Source organism: Glossina fuscipes, unplaced genomic scaffold (assembly GCF_014805625.2).
Source record: "Glossina fuscipes isolate IAEA_lab_2018 unplaced genomic scaffold, Yale_Gfus_2 28, whole genome shotgun sequence".
Taxonomy (NCBI): Eukaryota; Metazoa; Arthropoda; class Insecta; order Diptera; family Glossinidae; genus Glossina; species Glossina fuscipes.
The window spans coordinates 9,009,041-9,031,414 of NW_023998423.1; the positions used below are offsets into that span (position 1 = coordinate 9,009,041).

At 33.3% G+C, this 22,374-nt stretch overlaps 1 protein-coding gene and 1 pseudogene across 4 annotated transcripts in view; one reads left to right on the plus strand and one right to left on the minus strand.

Moving 5' to 3' along the window:
• Nucleotides 1-22,374, plus strand: part of LOC119636680 (putative GPI-anchored protein pfl2) — a 112,206-nt gene that overhangs the window by 79,110 nt on the left and 10,722 nt on the right. For 3 of the 4 annotated variants that reach the window (XM_038032214.1, XM_038032217.1, XM_038032216.1), the window contains exons 3-4: nt 14,158-15,046; nt 18,728-18,952. In XM_038032214.1, coding sequence (XP_037888142.1) covers nt 14,224-15,046; nt 18,728-18,952 — 1,048 coding nt within the window. In that variant the 5' untranslated portion in view covers nt 14,158-14,223. Of the gene's footprint in view, nt 1-14,154; nt 15,047-18,727; nt 18,953-22,374 lie in introns of all 4 variants that reach the window. The other variant, XM_038032215.1, reaches the window with a different exon arrangement.
• LOC119636331 lies at nt 776-13,667 on the minus strand (annotated as a pseudogene).

The following is a 22,374-nucleotide window of genomic DNA, read 5'->3' on the forward strand; positions in this document are numbered from 1 at the left end:
TGACTAGTTGTTGCGATCATTGTTATTGTTGTTGCATTACTGCACCTGTCTGGCAACATTATGAGATTTTTTTTTCATCTTTTTACTCTACTGCTGGTGGATGCTGAGAGTCGTGTTCGTTGTCTTCACATTATACATTTGCTGCTGCATGATGAGCCGTAAACTACGATAATTGTATAAATTAAGAAACGGTGAACTGTTGTTGGTGTTATGTTCTTGCTTGGTGTTTTTTCTGCCCCCTCTATTAGGATAATTTTCATGAGATTATCATTAAGAGTCGCCGCTGGATAAAAAAAACAACAACAATAAAAAAGAAAAAAAAAAAAGAAGAAAGCAATAAGTAAATAAATAAAATAAGCATAATTTCCGATAAGTTCATTAATTTTATTACGATTTAATAGGTGGAGAAAGATTTTCATAAATTTATATGCTTTCATTTATAAAATCTCAAATGGTTAATTATTTATGCACTTTATTTGAATTGCTTTGATTTTATTAAATTTATATATATATATATATATATATATATATTTATATTTATATATATAAATATAAATTGTACATTTATTAAAATTCCATATAAAATTCCTTCAACGAGATAAGGGAAATATCAATTTTTTTCACTTAGTAAGAATATTATTCAAGGCTAAGCTATTAAGCTCGCTAATACGAGAAGTAGCTTTAGCCAATGTCTCAATAATGATTATGAATTTGAAGAATGAAGAAAAGTTTGCCCTTTTGATTTCGGTTCAACATTTTTTTTTAGCTTACCTACTATCCGAGTGTATTAAGAAATGGTTAATCATCATTAAGCCCAGTTTTACTTGATGATATAAGCGAATCTATATATATAAATGTCTACATGTATATATGTAGAAATATGTATGCGCCACATTATTCATTTTTTCATTTTAATTTTTGTGATATAATTAGTGTAGTAATCTCATCTTCGGTTGGCGGTTATACAAAAATTCCTTCTAATTAAGGCTCATTCTTAATGCGGTTTCTGTTAATATAAAGAAAAGAAAATTTCATATAATAGCTATGGAATTGTTTGTTCAATAGAAGACGACGACTTAAAATAACAAAAAAAAAAAAATAAATAAATAAATAAATAAAAGGAATCCTATAGACAGAAGCAATCTCTCAACACAATCGAATGCCTACATAGTGAGGTAAAAGAACTCAGAATACAAAAATGCACAATAAGCGCTCATCTCTTCTTTGCGAATGAGACATGGTGTCTGTAAGTCGTAAGTTATTTTAAGCTCACTAATTTTCTCAAATACAAATACAATAGTCAACTTTGATATAGTCCCCTTCCTTTGTTCCTTTGCGTGCAGCTCACTCTCAGAAATAAATTTCGAATGCGAAATTCTAACATAAAATCTCAACATGAACACAAGCTATGCTTAAACAAAAAATATTCACATTATTCACTATAATCATAGTCTACATACAGTCTACATAGTCTACATAGTCTGCAATACTAGTTTCTACCTATTACAGAACATATATTCTGATATGTAATATTTCTGATAAAATTTCGAGCGAAATTGCTGAGATGGGTTCAAATAAACTATAAGTAGCTAAAAATAGTTTAATGAACTAGGAGTAGGTAGCGGGGGAATCGCAAACCGATTACATTTTTATTAAGTTTTGAAGTTTTTTTAAATATAACTTCAGAATTGGCCACAGGTTTCAGAGACATAATAATAGATATAATTTCCAGATATGAGAATCAACAGGTGACTCACTTTTGAAGCGTTCAAAATGCCGAAGTTGCTTTACTAATGTAAAACAGGAGACTAATATATGTAAAAACTATTTTCGAGATCGAAAGAGATAGCTAGATAGGGTCAAAATCAAAAGTTTTTTATCGAAAAACTGAAAAAAAAAAATCAAAAGTTTATTGCTTTATATAACTATTTTTATACCCAGCACAGTTTGATGTTGACGAAACGTTTGCAACATCCTGAAGGGACCTTTCAGGAACACTACAAAGTATACGCATCAGTATCAGATGCTGATATGTATGATAAAAATTGTTTGGTTCGCCAAAATGAAGATATGGACGCCAACTTTTTCAAGCACATAGGAAGCTCTTGCACGAATTTTGCTTTTGAACACAAGTCAAATTAATCAAAGGATACGTTCAAAGTGCACGATAAACTGAGAACAGTTTTGTTATGAAAACCAAAAATATTAGGTTCTTTGATCATTAGACATAGCGATAATAATTATGATATGTGTTCTGCAACGTCTGGACAAAAGTAAAAAAAAAAATACGCTTCGTCGCATGTTATAGAATATTGAAATTTGATGGTATGGGAGACTCGGTCATATATAAATTTTTTACTAACTTCTATTCGGAACAACGCGTGGTCATTCACTGTCATTCATAATTTATCGATTCTTATAGACGTTTATGAAAACCCCTTTGAACTTATTTTGATTTCGATTGATTTAGTCCTATCTGGCCGATCTAGGGCCAATGCAACTACGAATCGCGAGAAACTTTGTATCTTTACTTGTTTTTTCCCAAGTTTAAAAATAATCGAATCATCGGACGATATTTATTGAAGTGGTGCTCAGCAAGAGCTACATCGCTTGACTGGCCACAAGATTAAAAATTTAATAAAACGAATAATAAGTTGAAACGTTATACTTGGGTAAGGTCAACTATTCGAAATCCTACGCCTAAACATTTGTATGCCCAACATAGTTGTTTCCTATATAAAGGCTTAAAATTCGTGAGAATGTTATGTTGAAGAAGACTAACTTTCTTGTCAAATACCTTATCATTGTTTGGCTTTTTCTGTTAAAAATATTAAAAATAGGACTTTATTGCCATGTAAAGGCTTATTATTCTTAAAAAGCCCTGTAAAGGCGGTGGGGTCCACAAAATAGACCCACGTAGTCTATGCAGTTAATTTTTGACTCAAACTACTATAACGAATCAATTTTCTTCACAAAATATTAAAAAACTTGACAATTTCTTACTATAGAAAGATCAATTTTCATAAAGACGATTATAGGGGACAGAGGACCCAAAGCATTAATCCATCCGATCCAACAATTTCATATCAACTTGATATTACTCGGTCGGGGAATTGTTGGAAATTACAATTTTTTGTATACAAGGGCATCTATTAAGATAAGGCGTTGCATGAGGAGTGGTCGCAAAAATGATCTGATCAAATTAATTGTCAACAGAACTCTTCTCCGGACGTAAACAAATTTCGTTGTATACTAAAAATGATTCTGAATCGATCAGTATAATCCGTATAATAATATAAAGCCATTTAGGTGTAATTAGACCTTGTAGCCATGTAAGGGCCTATTTTTTGTCGACAGGTGTACACGGGAGGGGGTTCAAAAAGTGTGTGACCTCATTTGCTTCAAATTTTTTATATTCACTTACTATGCGAATATATTCTTTCGCACTGAGGAAGGGCAAATGGTTTTCTTATAACCTAACCTAATATGGGGAATGGTTCTAACAATTTTCCGATCCAATGTATTTTCAACAAAATTTGTCGTTAGTTCAAAAGTTATTCGTGTATTAAATTTTATAAGAAGACCATCAAAAATAGCGATCTGCAAGTTGAGCAAACATACACATGGCCAGATAAAGTGAAATCGAATTTAGAATTCTACCAATAATCATTTTGAAATGGATTCAAAGTAGTTTTCTGAGGGTAGTCTTTATCGACTCTCGATCAGAAATTCGTTGCAATTGAGAAATTATATGCACATCGGGGCTTATACATTCTCTTTGGCAGATCTCTTTCAGTCATATGCGTAAAGGAGAAATATTATCCAGGATATATCATCACTATATATATCTATATATAGATAGATTCACATATATGATGTAGAATGCTTTGTATATAGTACGTATGCTTTGCAAAAGTTTGCATTAACTCATGTTGAGTGTTACAAGGTAACCATAGCCATCGCTCGTTCGTCATAGTTTCTGCGAAAATGAAATTCAAGATTCGATTGATATCAAGAGATTCGTTTTAAGTTAAATGAAATTTCTTTCCTATGCTAACAGTTTGCATTCAATTCTTTTTCCTTGATATCATAACAATTAAACACCTGTTTACGGTTAAATCGCTTACGTGTTACCGACATATGAAATTTTAATTGCTGACTGTGAAGGGCATTTGTGGCGAATATTTTTATAATAACCTTAATTTACTATGAGCTCGGTTCTTGAGATTGTGGTGAATGTGTACGTCATTATATATATATATATATATAAAAAAAAAAAAAAATGTTTGCAAAAAGTTTTTTTTTCTTTCTCTTTTTCTCTTTTTTGTTTTCTTGCCATTACTGCTATTTACCTAAAGAAGCAAATTGGTTTCTTAACCAATCATTTTGAAATTGTTAACTTAACTCTTGTGCTTTTATCATTTTCTCTCTTAATTAAAGTTTTTTTTTTTTTTTCTTTTTTCTGATAACTAAAATTCGGACGAATTTCGACTGATTAAGTTAAAAAAAGCAAATTTGGTTTTTTTTTTGCCAGAAATTGTTTCAAATGAATTTTTATATCGCAAGGCGGCCTTTTTCAAAAAATTTAATAAAAATTGCAGACAATTTCGTATATAAGAAATTTGTTGCTTTTATGATTTAACCAGTATTTCTTTTATTTAGTTTTTGCTTTCTCAGTTCTTACACATTTGGTTTGCTTTGGTATCGTTTTTTTTTTTTTTTTTTTTTACTTTAAGTGTGATTTTAACCTAACCGCACATATAAAACACAGCAACAGGGTACGTGTTGCGAACGAAAAAACCAACATAAACAAAAACTAAAGGAAAAAAGAAAAAAAAGCCTAATAAACCCTAAAGGTGCGCATGCCTGACTGGCTGGCTGGCTAGCTGGCTGGCTGGTTGGTTGGATGGTTGGTTGGTTGTCTGACTGCCTAAGCTATGTGTGTTGACTTTGCAGCCACAACGAGCTACAAAGGAAATAAAAAAATTTCATATAAAGGAGCTTTAACAGAGTCAGAGTTTTTCTCTGACTCGCAGTAAATACTGCTACAATTCTTGCAAATTTGTTAAGATATTTTTTTTTTTTTTGCTCTATGTGTTTTTATATATATATATATATATATATGCGAGTGTTTATGTGTAAAGTAATGTTGTCGTTGCAATGGTTTTTTGGTTCAATTTTATTTTCTGCTGCACGCTGTACACGCAGGCAGACTGGTAAGTCCGCATTCTTTCAAAGGTTGCCAACTTTGAAAAGTTGATGTACTAAAGACCAAATGGTTGCTTGCCTTGCAATCTTTTTTAACTTGTTACAAATTTGTTTGTCATGTATGAGATTTTGTTGTTGCTTTTATTCTTATTGTTACTTTTCCATTTTCATTTTAAGATTCTTTTATGCAATTGTCCATGAGTAACATTCGTTTTCTTTCTTGGCATTAATGTTTGCCTATATGTAAAATACAAAAAAAAAAAAAAAAAAAAAAAATGTAGGCGTGTTTTTTTTTATATTTATTTATTTATTTTTTTTTTTTTTTTTTTTTTTTTTTTTTTTTGTTGTAAAATAAAAACCGACAATAATAATAAAAGCAACAACGATATAAAAAAATATTTCGAAAATGCCGGTTGAAACCGTAGATATTGTTGTAACAATTTCTGTTGTGGTGCGTCATACACCTGGAATTCCTTTGCTGCGTTCGCATTGATAAAGTGGCCTTTGAAAAGTAGCAAAGCAGCTAAACGCAAAAAGAAAAAGGTAAGCATTTAAAATTGATGGGTGCTGTGCTTAAATGGTTGCTCTCGCTTTCTTTCTCTCGTTATTATTATAATTTAAATTAATTGACTTTTAATAGGCGACATGCCGTGTATCTTAAATTTAACTATGCAACGTAAAAAACTTAGACTTGGCAAATTTACGAACATCGTAATGTCATCCTATCGAGTTTATTATGAACGCATGCATAAATATTTCCAAAACTGCTTAACTCGAAATGCACATCAATTTCTTAAACCCATTTCGGACTGTTCTTAAGCTAGAAGATATTTTTTCAATGATTAAAAAAATCGTCGCGAATTAATGGTTTATCTAGGAAAGTCGCGCTACTTAACTCAACTAATCTGCCAAGTGTGGTAATAAAATTTACGAGAGAATTTTGCAAAGCTTAGGCTACTAGTTATGTCGTCTATCTGCAAGACTACGGAATTTTCTCAACCAAGTTCGGCTAAGCGTCAAAATGCAGAAAGTGTCGAATAGCTACTCAATATGCCAGCTTGTGTTGTATAACCCTTGTTGGTTGATGTAAGAGACGCTATGACGCAATCGATATTTTTGTTAATTAACCAAGTACTTGTTACAGATTAAATTTTACTTAACTCACTTCAGAGGTACTCTTGCGCGAAATCGAGCAAACCACTTCCAAAAAACATTCTCGCGCTACTCTTACCGGAAATTCCTGGTCTACTGTGGTTTCACTCAAACGTCGTTTCTTGGGTACTTTCGAGTTTTGTCTTAACGAAAATGTACGTAGTGCACCTGCGCTTCTCTCACGTAAAGTTGCGCAAACCACTTCATATCTGCAGACCCGTCTCTCTTATGCGAAATCGAGCAAATCACTCTCGCTTCTCTTACGCAAAACCGTTTCCTGGGTACCGTCGAGCTTTCTCTTAACGAAATTTCACGCACCTCTTCCATGGTACACCTGCACTTCTCTCACGCAAACTTGCGCAAACCACTTCCGAGCTGCAGACCCGTCTCTCTTATGTGAAATCGAGCAAATCACTCTCGCTTCTCTTACGCAAAACCGTTTCCTACAGACCTCTCTCTCATGAGAAATCGAGTAAACCACTCTCGCTTCTCTTACGCAAGACCGTTTCCTGGGTACCGTCGAGCTTTCTCTTAGCGAAATTGCACGGACCTCTTCCGTTGTAAATCTGCGCTTCTCTCACGCAAACTTGCGCAAACCACTTCATATCTGCAGACCCGTCTCTCTTATGCGAAATCGATTAAACCACTCTCGCTTCTCTTACACAAAACCGTTTCCTGGATACCGTCGAGCTTTCTCTTAACGAAATTGCACGGACCTCTTCCATGGTACACCTGCACTTCTCTCACGCAAACTTGCGCAAACCACTTCCGAGCTGCAGACCTCTCTCTTATGCGAAATCGAGCCAACCACTCTCGCCTCTCTTACGCAAAACCGTTTCCTGGGTACCGTCGAACTTTCTATTAGCGAAATTGCACGAACCTGTTCCATGATACTTCTACGCTTCTCTCTCACGAAATTGCGTAAACCAAGCAAACTGCACCAGCTTCTAATTGTGCAAAACGCTTTCGAAGTGACTCTCGTTTCTTTTTCTCTTAAGCGAAATTACCAAACTTTCATGCCGACAATAAGCACTTTTCTTCATACCTAACGTTTCTTGACCAAACTTCTGCGAAGGAAGAAATATTATTGGATTGTAAGGCCCCCTATGACTGGCTGAGGCGTATACAAAGCTATATGCGTAAGGTTGTGATTGCTCAAAGGCCAATTCAATGCGAATGAAAGTTTTTTTTTATGTGTTAACTCTTCAGTTTTATTGTACACGAGCTTTTGCGTGATTAAGATAGCTTCCATGAAAAGCTGACTCAATGTGCGTTTTTTGAAAGAAAATTAATTTCAAACGGATACGAATTTTATTTAACAAAAAAAAAAAAAAAAAAAAAAAAAAAAACGTATTAGGCTACGTATTAATATATTTAAATAACTAATTCAAATATATTAACAGTTAATTAGAAACTTAACACATTGATTAAAGAAAAAAAAAAATAAATAAATAAATAAATAAATAAATGGAAAACAAAACAATGTAACATAGAGCACAGTAAGCTGCAGTTGCAGTTAGTAACCAGTTTATTGGCTTTTTCGAAATATCAGCGGAGCATGTAATTGTAACAAACCAGTGTGCTTTGCCATTAAACTGAAAACATACATTCCACGTTGGTGTTACTTGTGGTGCAGTTTTGTTTGTTGTTGCTGCTGCTGTTGCTGTTGTTATTATTGTTATTATTATTATTATTACTATTATTTTTATTACTTATTTGTTTATTACTTTTCTGAGGTGAAATGGAAACTAATAGAAAATGGATCAATTTTCCATAAAAACCAAAATGAGGAAATAATTATAATCAATTATTAGATTTCTAGGGTAAATCATGAACAAAATTATTATAACATTCATTAACATTGGTAACGGTCAACTAATTTTGAAAGAAAATTTATGAAAAGTTGTTTGTTTTCTTTTTTTTTTGTGATTATAGCGAGTTATTTATGAAAAAAAGCAGTGAAATAAGATAAATGCTAGACAAGTTTTAAAGCGAGTCTTGAATTCTAAGTATTACAAAGAGACTCTGTTAACTATGACCGGGCCAAGGACACTTGGAAATAAATTAAAGCCTTCTTGCTCATGTCTATTAATTGAATTTGTGAACGATATATGTTAAGTGCACCTATCTTCGGCTTTCTTTGTAGAAACGGTTTCCCATATAAATGAAAATAAGACGATTTTTATGGAAAACATTCTGCATTCTGTGTAAGTGAGCAGATTTTTATGCGGTAATGCTCTAATTTTGTCATGGCCCTCAACTTGGCTTCTCCGTGTTTTGAACCCTTGAGCCTCACTTTACAAAATGTTTAATCATCTTCTTACCGGTGCGTCGGTAATTTAAAACTCCACCGTACATGAAAGTTTGATAAAATAAACTTAATAAATAAAACCGATTTTTGGACACAAGAAAACCGAATGTGTCATGTGGGTAAACTTTACCGAAAATGAAATGGAAGCTAGCGCATAGATCTTCTTTTTGGACCAGTATGTTTTTTTTTTTTTTTTTTTTAGTAATTTACTTACCTTTTTGCGATCATGGATCATCGTGTAGCTACTCTTATCGTCATACAGACAAACCTAACCACTATTCCGGATGCTTTTGGTTAATATGAAAAAAGAAAAACTGTTAAAGTTCATTTCAATTTCACCCGTTAACTGCCAATGTTTCATGGGAAGGATATCCATCACAGCCCAAGATTTCTTAAACTGACACAAACGTCATACAATAACACTTGTGCATATTGTTGGAAAAGGAGCTTTTTTATTAGCTTAAGAGATATTTTGAATTTTTTTAAATATCCGAAAAAAATTCATTACATGGAAGGAATTTTTTCTTTGAAATTTCGATCTCCCTTCCCAGGCAACTGAATGTCTCTTATCGGTTGACTTCTGCTTCCTTTAACCTTCTATGGACAACTTGAAAGTACTTAGAAAGCATAATGTCAATGAGACACTTATCGTTATTAAAGCGTCTAGACTTACCATCTAGACTACCTTGCAAAGAAAGAAGAGCCTTGAAATTTATATCTTTGGTGTAAATAAATTATAATAATAACAATAGCAGGTACTTTTTGAAAGTCTCTTTTTTCCTCGAGTTCTTCTTTTATGACGAATACATAGGTTATAATTGGCCCATCCATCGTTGTCGGATTTTCTCATCAAATTTTGTCATTATGACTAAGTATTTACCATAGCAATGCACTTTAGAGAATGTGTTTGTCATTTTGTCAAATCATTTTGTTACGACCTAATTTCAAATTACACGCACTCTGTCTGTCTTTGACGTGTAGCCGAGCATATCGCTAGAGAGGTCGACCCAGTTAACTGATTAAAAGCATCTCCAAACAAACGTATGCTAGCATGGCATCATAGAAATACCCATTGGATAGATGTGCAGCAGTAAGAACAGTTCAAAGAACTTGTGATTAGCTTTTTGGTATTGATTATGAATTCGATCAAAGAATTCAAGATTTGGTTGACGTTTTCGTTATAATTTCGTTTCACGTAATGTGTAAAACGTGTTGTCCTGCCTTTGACAGATGCAGCGAAATGAGCACGAGCACTTTTAAAATAGGGAATGACGTGAACATAAAAGGGTATTCTAATGTTGCTAGGGGTTGTTGAGTTGAGAATTGAAAAAAATACTAGAAAAAAATTATTTTAATAAGAAACATTTTTCCAACACATTTCAATAGTTTAAGTGTGCAATTCATTCGATTTCTTCACAATGTCTTTAAAATAGCATTTTAAGTTAAGTTAAGCAATTTTTATTGCTTACATAACAAAGGCTTACATTTTTGTATTTAAAAATTGAACCTTTGGGATCGAAAGCCGATCAATCGTACAAAAATCAATATTTCTAAAAGCGCCCTCTACTTCTCCACCTGTACGCATGTATTTTATATCAAATTTCCACTAAAAAATGTACGGAGCGCGGAATCTCTTCAGTTGGAGATGCCTTACAAGAATGGTTCTGCTGCTTTGCCATTTTTTAATATTTTTCAAAAGTGAATTTTTTTTTTTTTTTGTTTATATATATCTATCTATGAACCATTTTCTTTGAAAGGGTTATAAATACACTTTCTGGAAAGACTTAATACTTGGTTCAGAAGGCATACTGTATAAAGTACGAAATGACACATCACTGAACAAGTCTCTTGTCTGAGACATGCATGGCATCATTTATATGATTTCTGGATAATACCAACCTTCAAACAATACGTGCCGAAATTTCATGACATTCTGACAATTAGTTTACTACCTACAGTCATTTAAGCGACGTTAGCTTTGTAATTTTCAAACCAATGGAACAAACTGGATTCCATGTTTTAATTAAAAAGAAACGTTTCTTTTGGGTGAGAAAAAAAAAAAAACAAATGCATTCATAATCAACGTCGGCTTGCAAAGCATTATGGCGACGCTTGTCTGTTGAAAAAATTATTTTGTAGGTGGTTTGCTAATTGTAAGCACAGTCGTATAGACACCGATGACGCTGAACGCTTTCGTCGCCAGAATTTGGCAATTGTTCCAGAAAACAAAAAAAAAAAAAAGCGCCAGCTCTGTTTTGAAACAGAGTTGGCTGCCAGAAAACAGTGAACATTGGCTCATGCTTTGTTCTGTTTTGACAACAACCTGTGATCAGTCAGAGTCAGAGTCTTGTTTGGCGGTGTTTAAGCAAAATAATAAATATTTTTTCATACGATATTTTGCATTGGATAAAACATAGGCTCATCACTGCACTGCAGAGCCAAATCGGCAGTCAGCCGAGTGGAGAGCAATCGAAGAAAGTCGTCCAAAGAGGTTAAAAGAGCGGTGTATGTAAGGAAACTGTAGCTTGTAGACACCTACTGTTTGAAGGTTGATATAATCCGAAAATTTTATATACCTGCAAACAGTATTGTCATATCTCTCTCAAGCCGAAGACTAATTAAGTGATGTAATCTAATACTAGAACTTTTAGGTGACGATCGCACCCAAGAAACCCCATATTTAATATTGGAATAATTTGAAAGTGGTATAGACTCATTTGAGATGATCAAATGCATAAATACGCATTACATATATCAATATTTTTCAAATATTATTCAAATACAAATCTTCCAGTATGTCCATGTAACATACAATGAACTCATACCACTTGCAAAGAAAACGTATTCTATCCTTAACAACCATCTCGAATACTATTATTTCACTATGTTTTCTTCGATTAACAAAAAAAAAAAAAATATCAAAACTAGGCTTTTAAACTTTAAACAAACTTGTTACCTCTTAACATATTAACAGAAACAAGACCTAGTTCAGAAAATTCCTATCCTGAAAGTTGTTTAGGGCTCATCTCAGATATAAATAAAAATTCGATTTGTTATTGAAAGTTTCCATTTTAATTACATCTTGTGAGAATGAAATTTTGCAGAACGGAGAACATGTAAGCTGGTAAATAAGATTATAATGCGGATGAAATTGACGAAGTCCGGAAGATTTTCTATTTTTCTCTCTTATACTCAAACTGAGATCATATGTCTTCTTAAATGAAATATTAATGAATTTCTTAAATGATTTTTAGCTGCATAAACAAATTGAAATTTTAATCTATATGTTCCCAAAGAGCTCATAAGTTCGGATAAATTTCTTCTTCAGGGTAAGACATTAAATATTTTCAATGATTTCTAGAACGTTTCGCCTTCTAGCTTAAGGTGATTTTTCGAAACTTGTTTCATCAAATTTCTCCGCTAAATAGTAACATGCGAACTTTTATCTCAACGATAAATTATTTAGCGCATGATGTTTAATTTGGGTAAATAAAAGTATAAAAGTAAAACGCGTGGTAAACATTTAACGAAATATTTTTCTATGTAAGAAATTTGCTACTTCTACACTTCATTATGGCATTACATACAAAAAAATTCGTGCTTTCTAAGATGGCAAACACCCACAAATATATTTTCAAATATATTGCAAACTATGTGAGTGTATGCAAAAGCATCGATTCTCACAGAGGCTGGAAGGATTGCAACATGAAATGCTTGATTGATTTTCCTACGCCGGATCTGTCTTTTGATTTATAAAATATGCAAAATATTTTGGATGTTTAAGGACGTTTTTACCATCTCTTGTTGTTCACTTCAAATGAATGAAATGCCATTTGTCGACTGTTTCGGGTATTTCTTAGGCTCAGAGGCTTCTCTGATGACTCTTCCGTGGTTATGCGGAACGGCGAGTCGGCATTAGGTGTATTTAAGCATGAAATATTAAACTTGCTTCTATCTTACCTTCAACTAAATCCTGCCAAAATTTATGAACTTCAGCTAGAACATCAGTGGTGAAGGCAGCAGCATTGTCGGCATCGCCATTAAAATCAAACTGATTTTCTCGCTTACCATCCGGGTATGTTAAATATTTTAAACCGGGTATTTTTTATATTTCAACAATAGCACGCAACAAGATCGGAAAAAATGCATCAACATCTTCAAGATCGTTCAGTATTTCAGCCAGCGGATCGTTGACATCAATTGCAATAATTTTCCAATCGGTTTCACCTTCGTCAGGCAATTAGAGAAACTGTGCCCAACATTTTTATTTGTATAACTTCTCCACGTTTAGCAATACAATATCCAATTTCGAGATCATTGTCACCTTGGCGACAAGCCAAGCGAGTTCTATGTGATCAGGTTTCTCCCAGTTTTGTGGAAAGACACCATAATTCCACATGTAACCCTTATGAGAAAAACATTTTTGCTACAAAACGTCATTTGTCTTCTTTTATACCCTGCCTAATGAGATTCGTAGGAGTCTGCATGTTGAACTCCATTTTGGCATTTGTACCATATCATCATATTACATATGTTTTCCTCCTTATTGGCAAACAACGGTATATCGTGCAATAATGAGAATCATTTGCCATAAGCAGATCGGAAATAAATGCTATAAGTAGTAGAAGTAGTAAACAATTTTTTTTTTGGAATTTATTTTAGTTATTGTGGTCTTTTTTGTAGATGGATCATATCTATTTTATAGAATGATTCACAGTCCTGTGGGCCAAGCCAAGCATAGGCAACAAGCGAAGAGCCAAAACAATCTAAACTAACGTTGATCAAATGTCTCAAGATAAATCTGCCGTGTGTAGCCAATTAGGGTAACAAAAGCATTGAAAATCTTAATATTACTACACATGCCGTGTTGTTGCAAAAATGCCGTGTGTATGCAAAAATGAGATTAGAATAAAACTGAATTCTTTTCTTTATACATTTCCAAGATTTGATAATTTGTTATATTTTTTCTAAAACCTGCTCTTAATGTATACAACATACCGGTATATATGAAAACCAATATTGGTTTACGGTTTCACAAGGTATTCGCACACGTGTAACATGTATGAGTTTCAATTATGTAACACGAAATCTAATAAAATATTGTAATAATTGGCAAAACAATTGCAAAGTTTTTCTGCTGATGCTTGGAAAGCGTCTAGTGATAGTAGGGTGATTGAACTTATTGCCAAACCCTCTGACATGTGACAGACTGACTATGTTTACCTTAATCATTTTCCACTTTGTCATCTTTTTTTTTTCCACGATAATCGTATGCCGAGAGATTTTTAAGCTTTTGTTTTATTTTTAAACTTTGTATGGATATAAACCTGGCCTGAGGCAATCACCCGTGTTTTTTTAAAATATAGATAGAAAGTGACAAGAGAAAAAAAATATAAACAAAAATTATATCTTTTTAATATCGCTACATTAAGCACAATTTATGTTAAATTTTTTTTTTCAACTTTTTCTTTTTTTTTTTTCAGCAGAGTTTTTTCGGCATGAACCTGTGAGAAAATCGCAAACTCTTGTATCGCTGCATTTTATAATTAAGCATGCGCCTCTTTAAAACGCGCAAATCTATTGACACTTTTACTACAACACCAACCAACACGCAACAAGCTATCCCGATACCGATACCAAGTCAAAGCTATTATCAACAATCTTCGCAGTTACAAAGTCATCATCATTTTCAGTCGACAACGGCATTAACAACATGTACTACAGCCAAATTTACAATAAATGGTTCATCGTCAACCATTTCCAGTTCTTTACCCGATTTGCATGATAATTCGCCCGTTATGATTTTAAGTTGTACAAATTTGAGTACAAGCGGTCTACAGCCGACTCGTTCCGCTACAAATAACGTGAATTCTTCAAATAGCACACCTTTAAACGGTAGTAGTGCGCGTTCATCACCGCCCCAGCATTGCAGCGGTAACCTAACCCCGACATATTCGCATCAATATGAACGTCACTTTCAAAACCATTCCGGTAATAGCGGTCGCCAAACGCCGTCATCGTTTTCGGTAGCATCGCTTAATGGCGCCGTACTCCAGAGACCTGCTAGCGTACATTTATTTAATCATATATCGAATTCATTGCTTGCGAACTATGGCGGCAGTAGCAGTAATATTCCATCTATGACCGGTCATTACACTCACGGACAATATCAAAAATTTAACGGATCCACACAACAAGTTTTAAATAATCGTCAAACGGGTGGTTTACTAAGTCAACATCATCGCAACACTTCATCATCCAGCAATTGTATATATGAAAAGCATCAATCTGGAACAGGCAACGGCAATTATTGTAAAATTAATAATCTAATGGTGACTGCCAATAGTACACCGATGACTTTAATGAATTCGAACGGTAAGTTTGCTGAAGAACTTTAATTATTTTTAACCGGCAATGTGTAATAGCTGTGTGCTGTGTGTAATGTGTAAGAATCGGGAAAGTTTTTTATATCTTTTTTTTTTTATATAGTCATGTATTCTACGGCAAGTCAGTGTTCGCGTGGTGCGGTAGAATTTACTTTGGCCGTACTTGTAGTGAGTGCTCACTCGGCAAAGGCATAACATTAACTCTTTAACTTGTGATTATATGACTTTTTGATGATTAGAAAAATTTAGAAAATCCAAGTAATATGGCTTTTGTTTATTGCTTAATTACCATAACTAACGTACTCAACCGCTTTATTCAAATTTTTAATAAATTATTTTTGAATACCTTTCACGACTCGTTCTTCCTTTTTTAACTTTATTTATAACTTGTTCCTTCCTTGAATAGACAAACCTTTTTAATGCCTATTGTTTGGTTTTATTAAGTCATTTTGAGGCACTTGCTTTTATAGTAAAATACTGAAAAAGCCAAAATACATTGCCTTGTGATAGAATACATTTTTTGGATAAAGGAAAGACGTGTCGACCAAGTTAACAAGTACTGCAAACCAAATGCTATGCATTCAAATCAACTTTGTTTTATATCTTAACAAGTTAACAAGATTGCTATAGTCGGGTAAGGACGTCTCTATCCAACACCTTATTCATTTTCTTAATAATACATCAAGTATTAAGCCTTCATTTTGTAGGATACTAACTTTATTTACTTGTCAAAGATTTTATTATTTTCCAGTTGCTTGCGTGATGAAAAACCAAGGATTAGGTTTTGCGCCATAACAGGATTTGCTTTCATAAAAAGCCTGATATATGGTTCTATCTAAAAAGTAAATCTATGTAATACACACTCCCTACGGTTGATTTACTAAGAACAAGTTTTTATCATAAAATATAAATAACTAGACCTTTTTCGAACAAAAAGTTTTACTTTTCTTTAGTACCTTTATATGGGTTGGGATCCTACAAATAGACGTATATGGTTCAAATTCGGTAAGATTCGTTTTTACATCAATTTGTTTTCATAAAGGAATTTTCATCAGGAAATATCGAAAATGAGGCGCTCTTATACACACACACACACGCAGGTTCAGTCCCAGTAGGAACGCTTATAAATCCAAAAAAAATTACCCCATCCGAACCAAGTTTAGATTGATAAAATATTACTAAGCGATTTTTGCCGCGATATTCTCTAAAATTACACAAATTTTTCATATAATGACTTCTCAAAGAAGGGGAATGATCGAAAAAGTGGCCCGATGGTTCGTTCAAGGGCCAAAACGCGTCGTAAATAGCGATCTATAGTTCGAACACACGAATACATTCATCGGCATCAAACGGACAGAAGTACGGATAAGCTTAGAACGACTCCTCATCATTTTCTGGATCGATCTATACAATAAATGTACCACAAGTGGTGTAGGGTACACAAATTTTCACAAAAAAGCGAAAGTAATGAATAAGTAATAACAAGTAAGAAAATTATATTCGGTGACCGCATCTGTTATACCCATAGCCGTTATCGTAAAAAAGACCAAAAAAGGGAAAAGAACTGTATTTTCGTATTCTACAATGTTAGATGGACGCGGATGATCTTTTCTATTTTCAGGATAAAAGTGGATAGGGTGCACGTGTTGTACTTTATGAATAACAAACGAAACATACGGAAAACAAAATTGTTCACAATTTTTATTACATAATCGTGCGGGCGTAGTAGGCGTGGCCTTTGTACGGTTTACATCATTTTCAAATTCTTTTGCAAATTTCTGGACGATACCATCAATTTTGCGAAAAAGAGAATGTTGACCACGGATGGTAGGCAGTTGAGTAGACGGACAGACGGATAGACGAACAGAAAAACGTGTTTATGAGCAATGATCAGAGCAATAATTTTTTTATTGCTCCTAAAAATCAGAGGTGTTCTCAGTTTACGTAAATCCTTCAATACGAACATGCGTGAGAGTACTTAAATGTTTCTGCCAAATTTGACGTCGGTGGCTTCTTTTTTGCGGCCAGAAGCATGTTTGTCACAGACATTACACAGATAGACAGAGGGACATGCTTAAATTGATTTAGAAGTTATACTGACCAAGAATATATATACTTTATGGAGTCTTTGAAATTGCATCCTGGGCGTTGCGAACGTCTTGACAAAATGAGTATACCTCCCATCCTTCGGTGATGAATGTAAAAAGCAACAGGATAACATAAATAACATAAACATATGGAAGTTGTGACTTTTTTGATTAGTTCTGGAGTTGTTAGCGGAGCGATTGGAATTCGTTATGCGCAAAATACTTACTCGGAGGGATGATAACACGTTTCAAAGCACGTTAGATTAACACAGTATACATTGATCAGAATTAATAGCGATTACGGAGAAGAACATCGATCAGAAACCACCGCAAAATTCACTTATAACAGTATTAACAAGCGAGAAAATCGATCAGAAGAATCTGCCAAGTTTAAAGTAAACAATTTACAGTATTTCTAAACTTAAAACACTAACAACCGAACATAACTCCAACTCTATGCGCACAAAAAAAACTTACTAGAAAATGAAATTTGGACCCGTGAACACCGACTTGCCAATGGCCAGCTATGCATCCGTTCAGCTATGCGGTGGCCTACTTTTCTTTCAGCTTTTTTGGTTCTTAGAAACAAAAAAAAAGTACCCGATCGTATACGTTTTTTTCTGAATTTCGCAAACTTTTTAAAAATTTTATTCTATTAAAAATTAAATATATTTTTTTTATTAGAAATATTTAAGTCATCACCAACATCCTTCCCCCTAGCACACAATGATCACAATATCCTCTAGACTCTGGGACACTTCTTATCTTATTAGTAAGGGAAAATTGTTACGAACGTTCATGGACCAGAGTTTTTTGGCAATAAGTGCAATACTACTTTTATTAATATGATATAGTCCCTGACAAATGATCGGCTGAAAATTCAAAAGCAATTACAGAGAAGATATCATGGGTTTTACCTAAAAGTAGGCCAATGAAACAACCTCATGATATCGTTAGTGTCTTATTAATAACTTGCGAACAAAAAATGTGTTGCAAACGGCAGGCTTCCTAAGTTGAAAGCAATATAGGGCCTTTCATAAAAAGTTGTCGCTTAAAAGGAGACCGTGATAAAACTAATGTGTGGCGAGTGATCGTGCTCCGCAACGCACCCATTCGCTGTAACGGTCGATAGCACCAGTGTTTGTACGGCTCTCAATCCACTCTCAACCCAAGAAGAACACCTAACTTGTCACCAGTTACGGTTGGAGAGATTGTCAGGCTATTTCACTTGTGACCTCTTAGCTCCTGGTGCTGCAAAGATTGCTAGTTTGTTACGATATGCTGATCATCCCATAAAAGGCAAATAAAAAGTCTACATTTGATTATTGTAACAAAAACCCAGAAATAAAATAATTATGACAATGTTGTCTCTATTCATATATCCAGACTGATGAAAACAATTTTGTTTTCTAAAGCAATCATTACCTTGGTTATGCATTTTCAGCAACCAATCAGGGTTCATAGTTTTTACTTGACTCGCGATACCCGTTGGATGTTGGCGCATTTTTTATTGAAGGACCCTGTAAATGTTCAACCAAAAAGCAAAACCGTAACAATATATATATTTTTTCATTTATTTACAGTTCAATTACCTGACTATAAATTGGTTACCGCTGTACCAGTTGTGGTTTTAGATGATGAACAGAAATCTTCTACGATACTTGTGTCTGCAAATAGCAACAACACATCCAATACTAATAGTTTGATAACAACGGCAGAAACAGCAGCAACAAGAACTTCGATTATAACTACAACAACTTCAGCACCGACTACAACTACTACCAGTCCCAGCTCAAGCTCAAGAAATGGTATGTACGATTATTATTATGATTTGTTTTGTTTTTCAATTTTTTTTTCGATTTTTTTTTTTTTTTTGGTTTTTATTTGTAAGAAAGAGATTCCAATCATCTATAAGATTATCGAGCTTTTATCAAACAAAAATGAAATCTTTCTTGTTTAATTGATGAATGGGCGGGGTGTTCGTTCTTTCTCTTTGTCTCTACACACACATTGTTAAGTGGTTTAAAAACAAAAAAAAAAAAAAAAAAAACAACCTTATACCAGAATTATTATTATTTATTACATTCTGTATTAAATAACAAATCTCTGTCAGAAAATATTAAAAAGAAAACGAAAGAAAAAAAGCAAAAAGTGAGAAATGAAATAAAGTTATTACCAGTCAGAGAAATCAATGGTTTGTAATACTAGAGGAAAAAAAAAAAAAAAAAAATGCATAGAATAGAATCCATATCAAATTACCCGTAACAAGAGGCTTTATTAAGGAACTAGGAAGTAATCGTAGAGAAACCAAAATGCAAAAAAAAAAAAAAAACGAAAAGCAAAATAAGGTTAAGTTAGCATTAGAAGAAAGAATAAAAAGAAAAATCACTTTTTTTTGTGGTGCGAAAAGAAAGCAGAATCAATTTAGGTTCGTTGGTCACAATCCCACATATCTATGAATAAAATATTTTAAAATTTAAATTTATAAACATTTGAAAATTGTTTTTTTTTTTCAATTTAGGCGACTTCAGTTCGAAGCTTTCAACTGATGTTATGCATATCTTTAACCAATAAATATATATAATATTTGGGTCATGCAAAAAGACTGCACAGTTTTGAGCTTCTTTTTGTAGCCTGTTCTTTTCAAATGATTCCAAATGAACTATAGTGTGGTTGATATTTAATGCCTCTGCTATTCCTGGCAGCTTGCGTGCCGGTCTTTTTCCATCAGATGCAAAATTTCATCGACATTTCGGCCAGAGCGAGGTGTATCTTTGATATCGAAATTTCCGGAGCAGAATCGAGCAAACCATTCCTGGGTCCTACGTTTACTTTAGCATTCTTACCGTACGTTTCTCAAAATTGTTTTTTCTTTTTTGCAGTATTTTTAGCTTTTTTATAGTAAAAAAGCATCACATAGCGAATTTCTTCGGATATTTTACTCATTTTGAAATCAACACAACTTTTTTGAAGAACGAAGAGTTAAAAAAGTATCTTTACAAAAAATGCGATCATGAAAGGGTCACTTTTTGAGCACACTTTGATTCATTTAAGACAATCAAGTGAGTGTCGCTCGATATATATTAGGCATTAGCACCATCCCGCGAAGATTTTTTGCATGACCTAATATTTTTATATTTTGGTTGTCATTCACGATTTTGGCAAAGAGAGTCATATTTTACTAATTGCTTTCCATAACAGGAAGGTTGCACAACATATTAAGAAAAAAGGAAACTTTCTCGTGGCGCTTTTGCTCGCAGATGGCGGCACAATTGCGCAGCTTTGTTCATACGAAATGTACGACGTCAGCCCATACCTAGTTAAACATTTTTGCGAATTTCCAAAGTAATTGCGCTTTGAAGACAAGTTAAAATTTCGAAAACCTTTCAATATTAAAAGCGACCAAGGCTTGCATTTCATCACAGATCATCCTTGTTAGACTACACCTTACCACACAAAACAATTTGAAATCATTTGCATAAGGCTTTATAGAAAAAATAAGCGAATCGGTGCTGAAATGAAATCAAACTTTTTTTTGAAGAGCGATTGCCTCCCACACACAACAACAATGTGCGAAAAAGATCCAAGTTCGAGTTGGATGAAACTGTGAGGCGGTGTTTTGTGCTTAGTGCGATTACAAGAGAAACATGAAGTACAATTTGGTCCAACCTGATCAGATGGTGGATTCCACTTCCCACCATTAACAACTGAACTGCGACTAAAGCAATTGAAATGAAGGTTCCATCAAGCAAAGTGCTTAGTCAAAAACATCTCTAATGACTCGGCTAAAAATGGAACAATCCTGGCTGGAAAGTTTTGATATATTCACTTTATGGTTCGAGCTTTGCACCGTTCAGCTTTCGTATTTGTTTCCCTTTTTATAAAACCCTACTGATAGAGTGTAGTTCACTTGAAAAGTAAAGCTAGCAAAAATCATTTCATTTATTTTTTCGCCTAGAAGACCCAAAAGTTTCACTGTGAATGCATAATGATTTTGAAAAGTTATTAGTCAAAATTTGTTTTAGTAAAATTCACTATTAAAGCTAAGAATTTTAGTACAGAGATGCCACGAACTTTTCTTTTATCCAATATATGAAATGACTTATGTATCTACATACTGTATATGTTAACAAGTAAGAAGGTTATATTGAGCGGCGCCCGAATCTCGCATACCCACCACTAGGCTTTTCGCATTCTACTCTCCAAGTTCTTTTATTTGTTACCCATATCGCTATGGTATTATTAAGACAAAATTAATCACGTTGCCTAATATATTCATTTTAGAATTAATCCATTTTTAGGCATATAATAAAACTTCATTATGAGTATACCCCCATCTTAGCCCCCATCTGGTCGGTATAAAAAGATGTATATATCCATAATGAGTTTATACCTCTTACATTATGTAGGTGAAGAACGTTAGAACATTCGACTCAAATCGTATAAGATTTTCTTTGTTTCTTCTTTGTGGATATTATTATATGATTATTATAATTATTATTATTAGTTATCGTAAATTTTGAAATGTTTAGCTGACACTAATCTCTATCTGCAAGAGCTTTATAAATAAATTCACATTTAATTTTTTGTAATTATAAATGTCTAATAAATTACAAGAAATTCAAATTAACATAGAAATAATAAAAACCTTCGACTGGTTTCTACAGTTCACTTTTTTTCGAATGAATTATCATAAATTGTGTTCTTTTTGAAATGAAATTCCAGATCTGCTTAACGAAATTTGATAAAAAAAAAAAGCAAAAAAAAAAAAAAAAAATAAATAAAAACGTATATACATAAATGTTCTTGTTCGTAGGAAATTATTTGAGAAAATATTGCAAATTATTGAGATAAGTCTTTTTGAACACGTGAAAAAATTCGCACACTTAGCGATAAGTTAAACCATAAAAGTACGCGTTTATGAATATCGACCTTAAAGTTGCGCTGAGTACGTGAGAATTTTTCTTAAATAATTGCAATTGAAAAGAATTTTTGCAAAATAAAATATGAAAAAAGATATTATTTATCTCTGAGACACATCTCGAATAAAGACGAAACCAATCAGTGAGAGAAGATACAAATAATTGAGGTATGATCTGCACAAATGGCCTTGATATGCTTACCTTGATTTATATACATATATATATATATATATATATATAAATATATATTATTGTCTTCGTGTAGGAAGAAAAAACAAAAAAGCAAGACGAAGGGAAAATGATAAAAG